Below are 15,964 nucleotides of genomic sequence, written 5' to 3'. Positions count from 1 at the left end.
ACTTCTACGATTTTGTTGTTAATCTTCACCTTCAGTTTGATAGATATATCGAGCCATGCCCAGTCCCACTTGTTTCTCACGCCCTTATCGATATCTTTCGCTAATGAAGCATTCCTGTCTTGAAAAAGGTTAACCATGTCTGATACTGTTTTGTCAATAAAGAAACGTGTTAATTGAGAGCTACTGTGTTTTCTTTCCAGATTAGTCGCCGATAAACACAACCAATATAAACAGAATACGAGTTCAGAAACGCTCACAAGAATTGAGGATCAGGGACTAGATATTGTCGGCAAACGATGCGTGCAGACGCCTATAACGGGCAATGTCATTGGTTGATGTTGTCAGCTGATAGTAGAGCTAGCCAATCTGGTGCCTTCACACATTGGCATTCAATTTTTCGCGGAAATTCTCTGCCTTGTACTGATAACTAGGTCAACGCAGAGACAAAAACCACGAGTACCTAACCCCCCCTATAATTTTCTCCCCGGATTTAAACGATTCACAGAAATGACCCTGGCAGCGCCAACATCGGCGGAATTCCGCAGATTCGCGGAAAATTCCCATCCCTGTATATCAGGGGTCTCAAACTCAATTTACCTGGGGTCCACTGGATGCAGAAACTGGGTGAGGCTGGGCTGCAAGGAAAGATTTCTTTAAAAATATAACCTGCACTTTTTAATGAATTCACCTTCTATGAATGGCTTTCCCGCCCTAGCATCATACTTGCCAACCCTCACGATTTTTTGGGGAGTCTCCTGAATTTCAGTGCACCTCCCGACAATCTCCCGGTGCAACTGTTCTCCCAAATTTTTCCCAATTTTCACCCGGCCGATTTTATTAAGGGCTGCCGTGACTGCACTGCCTTTAACGTCCTCTACAACAGTGGTTCTCAACCTTTTTTCAGTGATGTACCCCCTGTGAACATTTTTTTACTTCAAGTACCTCCTAATCAGAGCAATGCATTTTTGGTTGCATTTTTGGTTGAAAAAAAGAGATAAAGAAGTAAAATACAGCACTATGTCATTAGTTTCTGATTTATTAAATTGTATAACAGTGCAAAATATTGCTCATTTGTAGTGGTCTTTCTTGAACTATTTTGAAAACATATATAAAAATAACCCAAAAACTTGTTGAAATATAAACAAGTGATTCAATTATAAATTAAAATTTCTACACATAGAAGTAATCATCAACTTAAAGTGCCCTCTTTGGGCATTGCAATGGAGATCCATCTGGATTAATGAACTTAATTCTAAACATTTCTTCACAAAAAAATAAATCTTTAACATCAAAATGTATGGAACATGTCCATAAAAAGTCTAGCTGTCAACACTAAATGTTGGATTGTTTTATTATTTTTTCACAGCTTATGAAATTACATTCATATTTCATTGAAGTATTATTCAATAAACATATTTATAAAGGATTTATGATTTGCTGCTATTTTTTAGAATGTTTTTAATAAATCTCACTTGTCCCTTGGCATACCTTCAAGTACCTCCAGGGGTTCGCGCACCCTCTAAAAGAGGACTATTGTTCCACTACATGTCATCGCGCACGCTTTTACATCACACAATCAACGTGCCGGCTCCGTAAGATGTCGTATGAGACTTGTGCAGTACAATATAAGTGGCTGCAAGACGTACTTGGTCAACAGCCATACAGGTCACACTGAGGGTGGCCGTATAAACAACTTTACCACTGTTACAAATATGCGCCACACTGTGAACCGACACTAAACAAGAAAGAAAAACCCTTTTTGGGAGAATTTCCGCACCCTAACACAACTTAAACACAAGAGAACAAATACCCAGAACACCTTGCAGCCAAAACTCTCCCGGGCTACAATATACAACACCTCAACCGGCGCAAGTAGGGAGGGTTGGGGGTGGGGGTGTTGGTGGTAGCGGGGTGTGTATATTGTAGCCCGCAATAGTTAGGGCTGTATGGGATTCTGGGTAATTGTTCTGTTGTGTTAATGTTGTTACGATTCGGATGTTCTCCCGAAATGTGTTTGTCATTCTTGTTTGGTGTGGGTTCACAGTCTGGCACATACTTGTAACTGTGTTAAAGTTTTTTTTCACGGCCACCCTTAGTGTGACGTGTGTAGCTGTTGATCAAATATATCTTGCAATAACACACGTGCGTCTTACATGGCCAGATGCAACATACAACTGGGCTTGCACCCTGTCAGTTCAGAATGTAGGGGGCGCTCAAGGCAGTGCCATTATGGCACTCCCTGAATATTGTTGACCTGGTAAAAATTGATAGGGGCTTCGAGAGAATTGGTGCCCTGAAATTCAGGGGTCTCCCGGGAAAATTGGGGACGTTGGCAAGTATGACACTGTCAAGCGACGTTCAAATTAAACTTGCGGGCCACACCAACATTAGATTGTCATATCAAAGTGCGGGCCGCATAATAACGTCTCGCGGGCCAATATTGGCACGTGGGCCGCATGTTTGAGACCCCTGGATTAGGGGGTACTTGAATTAAAAAAATGTTCACAGGGGGTACACATCACTGAAAAAAGGTTGAGAACCACTGTTTTAGAGGGCGTTAAAGGCAGTGCAGTCATGGCAGCCCTTAATAATGTCGGTCGGGAGAATGGTTGCACCGGGAGATTGTCGGGAGGTGCACTGAAATTCAGGAGTCTACCGGAAAAATCGTGAGTGTTGGCAAGTACGTTGCTAGGGCGGGAAAGCTATTCATAGAAGGTGAATTCATAAAAAAGTGCATGTTAGATTTTTTAAGAAATCTTTTCTTGCGGCCCAGCCTTAACCAGTTTCTGCATCCAGTGGCCCCCAGGTAAATTGAGTTTGAGACCCCTGCTCTACAGTTATGTAGGGGTGGCTGATGCTGTTATCTACCTGCTGCATCTTGCTCACTCTCACCTTGATGGTGAGAAGGGCACTGTGAGGATCATGTTCTTTGATTTCTCCAGTGCTTTTAACACAATTCAGCCAATTCCGATGAGTGACAAGTTGCTCAGGATGGGTGTCAGTTCACCCATTGTCTCCTGGATCACTGATTACTTGTCTGATAGGCCACAGTTTTTGCGACTGAGCAGCTCCCTGTCGGATACTGTGGTCAGTGGTGTAGGTGCTCCACAGGGGACTGTCCTGTCTTCTTTCCTGTTCACCCTGTACACCTCAGACTTCTGGTATAGTTCCAGGCCCTGCTACCTGCAGGCCCTGCTACCTGCAGGGCCTACTCTGATGACTTTGCTGTGGTCGGGTGTATTGGACAGGAATTGGAGTACAGGACACTGATCACTGAATTTGTGGAGTGGTCTCATGCGAACAATCTGCTCCCTAATGTGGACAAGACCAAGGAGCTGGTCATCGACTTCAAGAAGAAAATGACCCCTGTGGAGCCCATCAACGTCCAGGGCCATGAGGTGGCAGTAGTGGGGCAGTATAAGTACCTGGGAGTCCACTTGAACAGCATACTGGACTGGAAGGACAACAGCAAAGCTGTATAAAAGAAGGGCATGAGCAGAATCTTTTTCCTGAGGAAGCTTAGGTCCTTTAATGTATGAAGCAAGTTGTTGGAGATCTTCTTTCAGTCTGTTGTGGCCAGTGCCCTGTACTTTGCAGTGGTTTGTTGGGGGAGCAGCGCCAGCAAAAGGACCTTAAACCGAATTGACAAACTGATCCGGAAAGCCGGCCAAACTATTGGCACGCAGTTGGAGGCGTTTGTGTCAGTGGGGGACAGGAGGACACTGGACAAACTGCTTGCCATCATGGACAATCCTGCCCACTCACTCCACCAGAAAATTGAGGGACAGGGGAGCTCATACTCCAACAGACTCCTTCAGCTTCGTTCCCACAGTGGTCGATTCAAGAACTTCTTCATTACGTACTCGTTCCAGCTGTATAATCACTCGCCATACAGCAATAGATGATATCTGTCTATTACCTAGCCGCTTCTATGTTAGCTATCGCTCTTAGTTTACAAGGCACCCCTTTGAATCCTATCCTTTTTGACAGTTACATTAATTTTGTTCGTAATGTGATTTATGTAATTAAGGTGTGTTGTAGATTGTTTATTTTGGATTTAGTCGGTAGTCATTCAACTTTAGTTATACTAATAGTGTTCCTCAAGGTCCTCTTTTAGGTCCAGTCTTTGTCATAAGGTTTAAAAAACATGTGAGGGACTCACATTTTTGCAGAAGATATTTAAAAACACTAGAGTGCTGTCATAAAGATGATTTTGACTATCTTTTTTGCAGATGGTCCTTAAAACAGCAGAGCGCTCCTGTAACTTTGACAAAATAAATAGGCCAAAATAAAAAGTATATTGTAGAGGACGCTGGTTCTCTGGAATATACAAATTAAGACTAATATTCTGGTTCTTAGCGGTATGGAAATGTGGCCCAGAAAAGCCTTAGTTGAATAACTTTGGCATGATCTCTAAAAAGCTATCTAAAATAAAAATTGGTGACTTTTAACAAGAGCTTACCTCTCTGTTTGTAAGGGCATGTTCTCCAGCTAACAGCAGCATGCTGAGGCCTCCCATTTTAGTAGGATCTGATAGTGACAGATCGCATTAGCACAACATGCCTCATTCTGTACACACACACAAAACAAATGTGGTTTATACCTACCAGCCATGGCAAAGTTCAGCTGTGGGACATCAGTTTTGGGCATGTGTTTGGCAGTGAGTGAGTCCTTGGATGTGTTTGATGTGCAGGACCACACTTTTTTGCGGGAAGTGCAAACTGTTTGACACGAAGAACTCTTAACTGGTTTCCTGGTGGTAGGACACCATTTATAGTCTGGATTTGCCTTCATGAAGGCCTCTTTGTACTGAAATGACAAAAAGTATGTTTGGATAACATTAAATATAGAGTCACTGCCAAAAAAAGTATACAAAACCTCCCCGAAATAAGCATGAAGATATACGTAATGTATATGAATAGTGTATTTTGAATAATGATTTATGCATACAATTCTTTTGCATTGCAAACATTACAAAAGTTGGATGCATAACCAGGGATGTCCCAGTCAGCAATTATGGCCTCCAATTCCAATCAAATTGTTTGGCCTCATATTCGATCCAATTTCAAGTCCTAAATCGATACTTCCATCTAGGGCTGGGCGATACATCGATATACTAAATATATTGTGGGTTTCTCTCTGTGCGATATAGAAAATGACTATATCGTGATATTCGAGTAGACGTTCTCACGGAGTTGCTTTTAGCTGCTGGCATTACACTACAGGCCCTTCCCACTCGTTTTCGTCTTTCCTTCTCACAGACAGCAACCGCACCTTCTTACATACGTCACATACGTATACGCCCTCGCCGAGCAGATAGGTAGCAGCATGGATAACGTTAGCTGTGAAGCTCGCGCAGCCGTGCGAGTGGTAATACGAGAGAAAGAAGATGCGAATCGGTAACAAATGAAGAAATAATTAATTCCCAAGAAAAACAGTAGGAGGTCCATCGTCTGGCGGTGGTTTGGCTTCAAGCGGGAATATGTCGAACAGACAAACGTAATTTGACAAGTGTGGGGCAAAAGCCTTGCTAAAAAAAGTAGCATTATTGCTAATATGTAGCATCATTTGAAAAGTCACCTGCTAGAGAATGAAGAGTACTTACTCCGCATATCAACATCTCCTTTCGGTGCCAAAAGCCGACACCATCAAAATGCAGAGGCAAACATTTACAGATCAACTCCGTATGAAAAAAATAGTCACCAACAAAAGGAGTTTACGTCCGCAGTAACCTACCACATAGCGAAGGACTAACACTATTAGATTTCCTATTATGCAGCTCGTTTTTATTTGACAGTTATTGAAATATTTTTGTGTGACATCATGCACAACAAAAATGCACTTTATTTGTTTTAAACTATTGTAGTGGCGTTCTGTACGAAAAGTGCACTTTAATTTAGTGTTGTTTTGATATGTCATCTTAGTGACATCATGCACAAAAGTGCACTAATAGCTTGTTTTAAAATGTCTCTGGCAATCTTGCACTTTCTGTTTTGGAAATGACATGAATGTTTGTGCCACTGCTTAATAACTGTTTAATAAATACAGTTTTGGTCAATTGACTTAGTTGTGATTTCCTTCTCTGAATGAAAGTTTAAAATGAGCATGAGGTGGCGACTTGTCCAGGGTGCACCCCGCCTTCCGCCCGATTGTAGCTGAGATAGGCGCCAGCGCCCCCCGCGACCCCAAAAGGGAATAAGCGGTAGAAAATGGATGGATGGATATATTAATGCAGTATGAACAGGAATGTTTTAATGTAGACACATAGAATCATCATACTGGTGTGATTATATGTATCAAGTGTTAATTCAAGGCTAAGGCAAAATATTGAGATATATATCGTGTCTCACGATATGGCCTAAAAATATTGAGATATTAAAAAAAGGACATATCGCCCAGCCCTACTTCCATTCATCCATTTTCTACCACTTATCACTTTCGGGGTCGCAGGAGGTGCTGGAGCCTATCTCATCTGCATTCGGGCGGAAGGCAGCGTACACCCTGGACAAATCGCTTATCATTCACAATCCCTTTGTGAGACAAGAACACATATGTTTTTCCTCTTTTTTATGCATTCTAACTCATAAAGTTATCAACTCATACAGTAACAATGTAGCTAATGAGAGTCATTTATGGAACCCTCCAAAAAAACATCCAAAATCACAGACATTAATCCATTTACATATGATGACTTTCATATTAACCAGGTATGAGCGACATTGTTATTGTAACAGCTAACCCAGAAAAATGGCACCTTAATCACAGAAAGGTTACTAGCTCATGCAGCCATTGACATCTGAGCCGGTGAGCTGCTGCATCACCTCTAGATTGCTGACAGTTTGTTCTAGATTATAAATCATATCTCTCTTCACCAATGGGGGATAAACAAAAGTATATATTATCCTATCCTATAGTATAAGGCTGTTGTGGCCATAGGTCGAGAAGTTGGTCAACTTTGAAATTCAATTTAGACCCCGACAGTAATTATTATTTTTAACGTCTGGAGCGAGTATTACGGTTAATTAATCATCTAGTTGGGGGACACAAGTTCAGTGCTGAAAAATATAAACGTCCCATCAGTCTGCTTCCCACGGAAAGAAGACATTGTACATTAAGGGTTTGTTTTATTATGTTTGGAGTTATTATTTCTTGTTTAACACTTAGCCATAGTAGGACTTGCTGGATATGCTTGTTACTCGCGACTAAAACTTGCAGCTCATCATTGTATATCCAGGTCTCAAAAAATAATGTCCCGGATCATCAATTGTCCCAACGTAGCCTTGTTTGATCTTTATGAAGTCTGCCATGAATAGTAGTTGATGTTGTTGACGAAATAGCGAACGTTGTGCGTCTGAAATTAATCTGTAAAGTACATGAACAATAAATATTATGAATGTGCCAGTTACTCTATCACATATATACTTACAGTGTGTACATCGATGGAGATTTTCTACAGCGCTTTATAGGCAGAACTTACTGAATCCTACATTGTTGCTATTGCTAGTGTTTATTTACGATTTAGAATGAATGCATTAAAAAAAAGACGTGTTCTTCTTTCACATAGATTGTGAATGATAGACAAATAAGTGGAGTTCCCCTTTAAATTGTCAGCTTCCCTTAAATATTTTTCAAAGTAGTAACATCACACATTCATATTCCATATACAGTAAAGTCTAAAAGATGGGGAACAAAACTCACATTCTCAATGACAGAGATGGGCTAGTTGTCAGAAGCAACAGTTTTTGACAACCTTTTCAGTGATCCGCTTAATTTCTTCAACTCTTATCTATTTGTGATTTGGAGCACATACTTGGTGGTCACTAAACACATTCATGAAGTTTGGTTCTTTTATGAATTTATTATGAGTTTACTGAGAATGTGACCAAATCTGCTGGGTCAAAAGTATACATACAGCAATGTTAATGTTTGGTTACATGTCCCTTGGAAAGTTTCACTGCAATATGGCGGCACAACAGGCCCAAGGCACAATGTTATTGTGGCCTAACAGCTCAATTTTTGTTTCATCTGACCACAGAACTTTCTTCCACAAGGTCTTATCTTTGTCCATATGATGTCGGATTAAACTAAAATTGAGCTGTTTGGCCACAATACCCAGCAATATGTTTGGAGGAGAAAAGGTAAGGCCTTTAATTCCAGGAAAACCAAGCCTACCATCAAGCATGGTGGTGGTGATATTATGCTCTGGGCCTGTTTTGCTGCCAATGGAAATGGTGCAATACAGAGAGTAAATGGGACAATGAAAAAGGACAACTACCCCCAAATTCTTCAGGACAACCTAAAATCATAAGCGCGGAGGTTGGGTCTTGGGTGCAGTTGGGTGTTCCAACACGACAATGACCCCAAACACATGTCAAAAGTGGTAAAGGAATGGCTAAATCAGGCTAGAATTAAGGTTTTAGAATGGCCTTCCCAAAGTCCAGACTTAAACCTGTGGACAATGCTGAAGAAACAAGTCCATGTCAGAAAACCAACACATTTAGCTGAACTGCACCAATTTTGTCAAGAGGAGTGGTCCAAAATTCAACCAGAGGCTTGCCAGAAGCTTGTGGATGGCTAACAAAAGCGCCTAATTGCAGTGAAATTTTCCAAGGGACATGTAACCAAATATTAACATTGCTCTATGTATAGTTTTGACCCAACAATTTCAGTAGACCCATAATACATTCATAAAAGAACCAAACCATACTTTTTTGTGATCAACAAGAATGTGCTCCAATCACTCTATCACAAAAAATAAGAGTTGTAGAAATGATTGGAAACTTAAGACAGCCATGACATTATGTTCCTTATAAGTGTACAAAATATCCATGTTCTAATGACTAGTAGCAGTAAATATTGTTGCTATTTTATCTCAGATATGCAGTCAGACAGGATATAACACACATAGATTTTATTGTGAAGGCCAGAAGTGTGCTTTAGTTTTTTTTTCATTACTGCATCTTCATGGCTTCTAGAAAATTGGGCAGTAATGGTAGTAAGACCTTCAGTTTCTTATGTTTTTTCCCGGTCGGTTTATTGTTGGACACTAACGCAGCAACTAGCATGTGATACTGCTGCATCACGCACTAGATCGGCTGGCTCATCAGCCAATATCTGCAACTACTGTGCAGTACATTCAGTCATATTGCTTCATATATAGAAAATGGCCAAGTGGTTAGCTTACCTCTTTGGCCATATCAGTGTATTTCTGCTTCTCTGTGGGTTCCAACACGGCCCACCAGTCAGCCAGGATCTTGGTGGCCCCACGATTGTCCAAACGAGGGTGCTCATGTCGCACAAGGGAACGATGGCGTTTGCAGAAGAGAAGAAAAGCATTCATTGGCCTGCGAGCCCGCTGCTCATTTGAATCTTCTTCTTCCTCTGGTGTGTCTCCACATTGGGCTTGAGACATCATATCCTGGTCACACAGCAGTGCCTGCTGAACATACAGCAGTGAATACATACTTTCTGAACTGAAACATGTTGTCAATCACTTCATTTTGATAAAGATTGTTTAGTAAATAGAAATACTGTAGATCAGTCTGAAAAAAAAAAATCACCTTCTTCAGATCCTCTTCATCCTCTTCTTCTTCTTCCTCCTCAGAGAAATCCAGAGCCTTTTTAGAGAGCAGTGGATGCCACTGCAGGCACTTCCGTTTGGGTCGCTTTCCAGAGACCTCCCGTACAACAGGTGGCTCCTTACACCTTCCTTCACCCTTCATTGTATTTCCCGCACCTAATAAAAACAGATGTGTACACAAAAAGACCATGCACATAAAAAAACTGTAAAACTACAGAGACAGGTTTAGCCAGAAACACTGTTTAAATCAATTAACTATTCAATCAGGAGTTAGACTACACAACGTTTTCCCTTTATTATTAATTATCTTCTTATGAAAATCTTATAAAGGTTTTTTTCTTGATAGACACTCAGAAATCTTAAAGAGAACATTTGTATCAGATTGCTTGGAAGAATGTCAAGTGTATAAATGAGACCAAAATTGAGATCTTAGTCATTACCTCAATCGTTTAAAGAATATACATGCTGAATGTCACACACAAATCAAATGCATACTGACAAATATGGAGGTGAAAACGTTTGGATTTGGGGTTGTTCCTCTACTAAGTAACTGCATTCTGTCTAATGATCAGACCTTCAAGTATTTAGACAGTATCTGTGATACCTTTATACATATTCAGATTCAGAAAAACTTTATTAATCCTTGAGGGGAAATTACATTTCACATCGTTTGCAGTATGTACGTAAGTACGTCAAACGTGGTAAAGGAATGGCTAATCAGGCTAGAATTAAGGTTTTAGAATGGCTTTCCCAAGTCCTGAATTATATGTGTGGACAATGTTGAAAGAAACAAGTCCATGTCAGTAAACCAACACATTTAGCTGAACTGCACCAATTTTGTCAAGAGGAGTGGTCAACAATTCGGCGGCGGAGGCGATGACCAAGAAGAACGCGGAGTTGGAATATAATTACAACACTTTATGTACATATTTATATACATATTTATATAATATTTACGTATTCATATAATAAGTAACTACATGCTCCATTCACAGACAGAGTCCCATTGCTTTTATGAGCGGTCGAGCGAGTCAAAAGACGAAAAAAATAAAATAAAATTAAATAATATGTTTTTATCATTTTTATTTGTGTCGGCCATAATTCTTTCGTGGCGGGCCGTCATCAAATAAATGAATGTGTGGGAAACCCTGTACATATGTATACATGCATGCGTACATACATACATATGTATACATACATATACATGCATGCATACATACATATACATGCATGCATACATACATATGTATACATACATATACATGCATGCATACATACATATACATGCATGCATACATACATATGTATACATACATATACATGCATGCATACATACATACATACATATATATGTATACATGCATATACATGCATGCATACATACATACATACATACATACATATGTATACATACATATACATGCATGCATACATACATATGTATACATGCATGCATACATACATATGTATACATACATATACATGCATGCATACATACATATGTATACATACATATACATGCATGCATACATACATACATATGTACACATACATGCATGCATACATACATACATATGTACACATACATGCATGCATACATACATATGTACACATACATGCATGCATACATACATACGTATATATACATACATGCATGCATGCATACATACATACGTATATATACATACATGCATGCATGCATACATACATACATACATACATACATACATACACATACATGCATGCATACATACATACACATACATGCATGCATACATACACATACATGCATGCATACATACACATACATGCATGCATACATACATACACATGCATGCATACATACACATACATGCATGCATACATACACATACATGCATGCATACATACACATACATGCATGCATACATACACATACATGCATGCATACATACACACACATACATGCATACATACACATACATGCATGCATACATACACATACATGCATGCATACATACACATACATGCATGCATACATACATACACATACATGCATACATACATACACATACATGCATGCATACATACATGCATGCATACATACATACACATACATACATGCATACATACATATGTACACATACACGCATGCATACATACATACATATGTATACATACATGCTTGCATACATATATACATACATGAATGCATGCATGCATGCATGCATACATACATGAATGCATACATATGTATACATACATGAATGCATACATATGTACACATACATGAATGCATACATATGTACACATACATGAATGCATACATATGTATACATACATGAATGCATACATATGTATACATACATGCATGCATACATATGTATACATACATGCATGCATACATATGTATACATACATGCATGCATACATATGTATACAAACATGCATGCATACGTATGTATACAAACATGCATGCATACATGTGTATACATACATGCATACATATGTATACATACATGCATGTATACATATGTATACATACATGCACGCATACATATGTATACTTACATGTACACATACATGCATGCATACTTAAGTATAGATACGTGTACACATACATGCATGCATAAGTATACATACATGTACATATACATGCATGCATACATACATAAGTATACATACATGTACACATACATGCATGCACACATAAGTATTGTCTCTGTTCGATATAGAAAATGACTATATCATGATATCCGAGTATACGTTCTCACGCAGTTGCTTTTAACTGCTTTTAAGCGGCGATGACCAAGAAGAACGCGGAGTTGGAATATAATTACAAAAATGTATGTACATATTTATATACATATTTATATAATATTTACATATTTATACAATATGTAACTACAAGCTCCATTCACAGACAGAGTCCCATTGCTTTTATGAGCGGTCGAGCGAGTCAAAATCCCAAAAGAAAAAAAAAAGGTAAACTATATATATTTTTTTTTTAATTTGTGGTGGCCGTAATTCTTTCATGGCGGGCCGCCACAAATGAATGAATGTGTGGGAAACCCTGTATAACATACATGCATTCATGCATAAATATGAATAGATATATACATACATGCATGCAAGCATATGTATACATATATACATACATGCAAGCATATGTATGCATATATACATACATGCATACATGTGCAGTATGTATATATGCATGATTGCATATATATATTCATGCATACATACAAACCCCGTTTCCATATGAGTTGGGAAATTGTGTTGAATGTAAATATAAACGGAATACAATGATTTGCAAATCCTTTTCAAACCATATTCAATTGAATGCACTACAAAGACAAGATATTTGATGCTCAAACTCATAAACTTTATTTTGTTTTGCAAATAATAATTTACTTAGAATTTCATGGCTGCGACAGGTGCCAAAGTTGTTGGAAAAGGACATGTTCACCACTGTGTTACATCACCTTTTCTTTTAACAACACTCAACAAACGTTTGGGAACTGAGGAAACGAATTGTTGAAGCTTTGAAAGTGGAATGCTTTCCCATTCTTGTTTTATGTAGAGCTTCAGTCGTTCAACAGTCTGGGCTCTCCGCTGTCGTATTTTAAGCTTCATAATGTGCCACACATTATCGATGGGAGACAGGTCTGGACTGCAGGCGGGCCAGGAAAATCCCCGCACTCTTTTTTTACGAAGCCACGCTGTTGTAACACTTGTCTTGCTGAAATAATGGTGCCTTCACAGATGTGTAAGTTATCCATGCCTTGGGCAGTAATACGCCCCCATACCATCACACATGCTGGCTTTTGACCTTTGCGCCTATAACAATCCGAATGGTTAATTTCCTTTTTGTTCCGGAGGACACCACATACTCTGTTTCCAAATATAATTTGAAATGTGGACTCGTCAGACCACAGAACACCTTTCCACTTTGCATCAGTCCATCTTAGGAGAGCTAGGGACCAGCCAAGCAAGCGGCGTTTCAGGATATTGTTGATAAATAGGTTTGGCTTTGCATAGTAGAGTTTTAACTTGCACTTAAAGATGTAGCGACCAACTGTAGTTACTGACAGTGGTTTTATGAAGGGTTCCTGAGCCCATGTGATGATATCATTTACACACTGATGTTGGTTTTTGTTGCAGTACCACCTGAGGGATCAAAAGTCCGGAATATCATCGCTTACCTGCAGTGATTTCTCCAGATTCTCTGAACTTATTGATGATTTTACGGACCGTAGATCAGTGGTCCCCAACCTTTTTGTATCCGCGGACCGGTCAACGCTTAATAATTTGTCCCGCGGCCCGGGGGGGAGGTTTTTGTGGTTGGTGCACTAATTGTAAGTGTATATTGTGTTTTTTATGTTGATTTAATAAAAAAAATAAAAATTAAAAAAACATTTTTTTTAATTCTTTTTTTTTTTTTTTTTTTTTTTTATAAAAATGAATTAAAAATTATTCTGCGGCCCGGTACCGGGCAGGCGCCCGATTGGTTGGTTGGTGGTTGGGGGACCACTACCGTAGATGGTAAAAGCCCTAAATTCCTTGCAATAGCTCGTTGAGAAATGTTGTTCTAAAATTGTTTCACAATTTGCTTACAAATTGGTGACCCTCACCCCATCCTTGTTTGTGAATTACTTAGCATTTCATGGAAGCTGTTTTTATACCCAATCATGGCACCCACCTGTTCCCAATTAGCCTGCACACCTGTGGAATGTTCCATATAAGTGTTTGATGAGCATACTTTATCAGTATTTATTGCCACCTTTCCCAACTTCTTTGTCACGTGTTGCTGGCATCAAATTCTAAAGTTAATGATTATTTGCAAAAAAAAAAAACGTTTATCATTTTGAACATTAAATATGTTGTCTTTGTAGCATATTTAACTGAATATGGGTTGAAAATGATTTGCAAATCATTGTATTCCGTTGGGGCTTCACGGTGGCAGAGGGGTTAGTGCGTCTGCCTCACAGTACAAAGTTCCTGCAGTCCCGGGTTCAAATCCAGGCTTGGGATCTTTCTGTGTGGAGTTTGCATGTTCTCCCCGTGAATGCGTGGGTTCCCTCCGGGTACTCCGGCTTCCTCCCACTTCCAAAGACATGCACCTGGGGATAGGTTGATTGGCAACACTAAAATTGGCCCTAGTGTGTGAATGTGAGTGTGAATGTTGTCTGTCTATCTGTGTTGGCCCTGCGATGAGGTGGCGACTTGTCCAGGGTGTACCCCGCCTTCCGCCCGATTGTAGCTGAGATAGGCGCCAGCGCCTCCCGCGACCCCAAAAGGGAATAAGCGGTAGAAAATGGAGGGATGGATGGATGTATTCCGTTTATATGTACATCTAACACAATTTCCCAACTCATATGGAAACGGGGTTTGTACATACATACATGCATGCATGCATACATATATACATACAGTCAAAAGTTTACATACACTTGTAAAGAACATAAGGTCATGGCTGTCTTGAGTTTCCAATAATTTCTACAACTCCTATTTTTTTGGTTAATATTTGCTTAACTGTGCCTTGCCAAGTTTCACTGCAATAAGGCGCTTTAGGAAGCCATCCACAAGCTTCTGGTTGAAATTTTGACCACTCCTCTTGACACCACAGTACTGGATGGCTATTAAAAGCGCCTTATTGCAGTGAAACTTGCCAAGGGACATGTAACCAAATGTTATTACCATTGCTGTATGTATACTTTTGACCAAGCAGATTTGGTCACATTTTCAGTAGACCCAATTCATAAAATAAACAAACTTCATGAATGTTTTTTGTGACCAACAAGTATGCGCTCCAATCACTCTATCACAAAAAAATCAGAATTGTAGAAATTATTGGAAAACTCAAGACAGCCATGACATTATGTTCTTTTGACCACGATTGTACATGAATACAAAGTGTCTGCATAAATCTCAGCAGACACTTTGTGTTCATTTTGTTTGTGGATAAATAAATAAAACATATAAATAAAATATATAAAAAATATATAAAAATGAAACGTTTGAGTTTTAAAAGCTCCACAATATGGGTCAGCCCTTGCAAAAGCACAGGCAAGAAGCACTGATGTATACAAGTAATTAAAGAATACAAATATTAATTTACCATTTGAAAGTGTTGTTTAGTAAATGTTAACTTGAAATAAAAGTATTATAGTATTCACTACACCAATAATACTGTGTATAATGCAAAAAAAATAAATAACTAACAGAGGAAAAATGTTATTCTCTATAACCCCACAAAATGCACCCAAAAAAAAGCAAAAACAATGGATCTAAAACTAGGTATGGACCATAGGTGGGTTACCTGTACCTTTTTACCTGTAGTAAAAAAAACTAAAAAAATTGTGATATTAATCCAGATCGGATCATATGAAAAAAATTTGA

At 39.1% G+C, this 15,964-nt stretch overlaps 1 protein-coding gene across 5 annotated transcripts in view; it reads right to left on the bottom strand.

The window, feature by feature from the left end:
- Positions 1 to 15,964, bottom strand: part of LOC133551373 (HMG box transcription factor BBX) — a 91,915-nt gene that overhangs the window by 33,712 nt on the left and 42,239 nt on the right. For 4 of the 5 annotated variants that reach the window (XM_061898022.1, XM_061898021.1, XM_061898018.1 and 1 more), the window contains exons 2-5: positions 9,561 to 9,736; positions 9,185 to 9,439; positions 4,608 to 4,809; positions 4,463 to 4,530 (exon numbers count right to left, since the gene is read on the bottom strand). In XM_061898022.1, the coding sequence (XP_061754006.1) occupies positions 4,463 to 4,530; positions 4,608 to 4,809; positions 9,185 to 9,439; positions 9,561 to 9,722 (687 nt within the window). In that variant the 5' untranslated portion in view covers positions 9,723 to 9,736. The remainder of the gene's footprint in view (positions 1 to 4,462; positions 4,531 to 4,607; positions 4,810 to 9,184; positions 9,440 to 9,560; positions 9,737 to 15,964) is intronic. The other variant, XM_061898023.1, reaches the window with a different exon arrangement.

Source organism: Nerophis ophidion, linkage group LG04, assembly GCF_033978795.1.
Source record: "Nerophis ophidion isolate RoL-2023_Sa linkage group LG04, RoL_Noph_v1.0, whole genome shotgun sequence".
Lineage (NCBI taxonomy): Eukaryota > Metazoa > Chordata > Actinopteri > Syngnathiformes > Syngnathidae > Nerophis > Nerophis ophidion.
The sequence above is the reverse complement of the archived record's forward strand: the minus strand, read 5'-3'. Positions and strand labels throughout refer to the sequence as shown.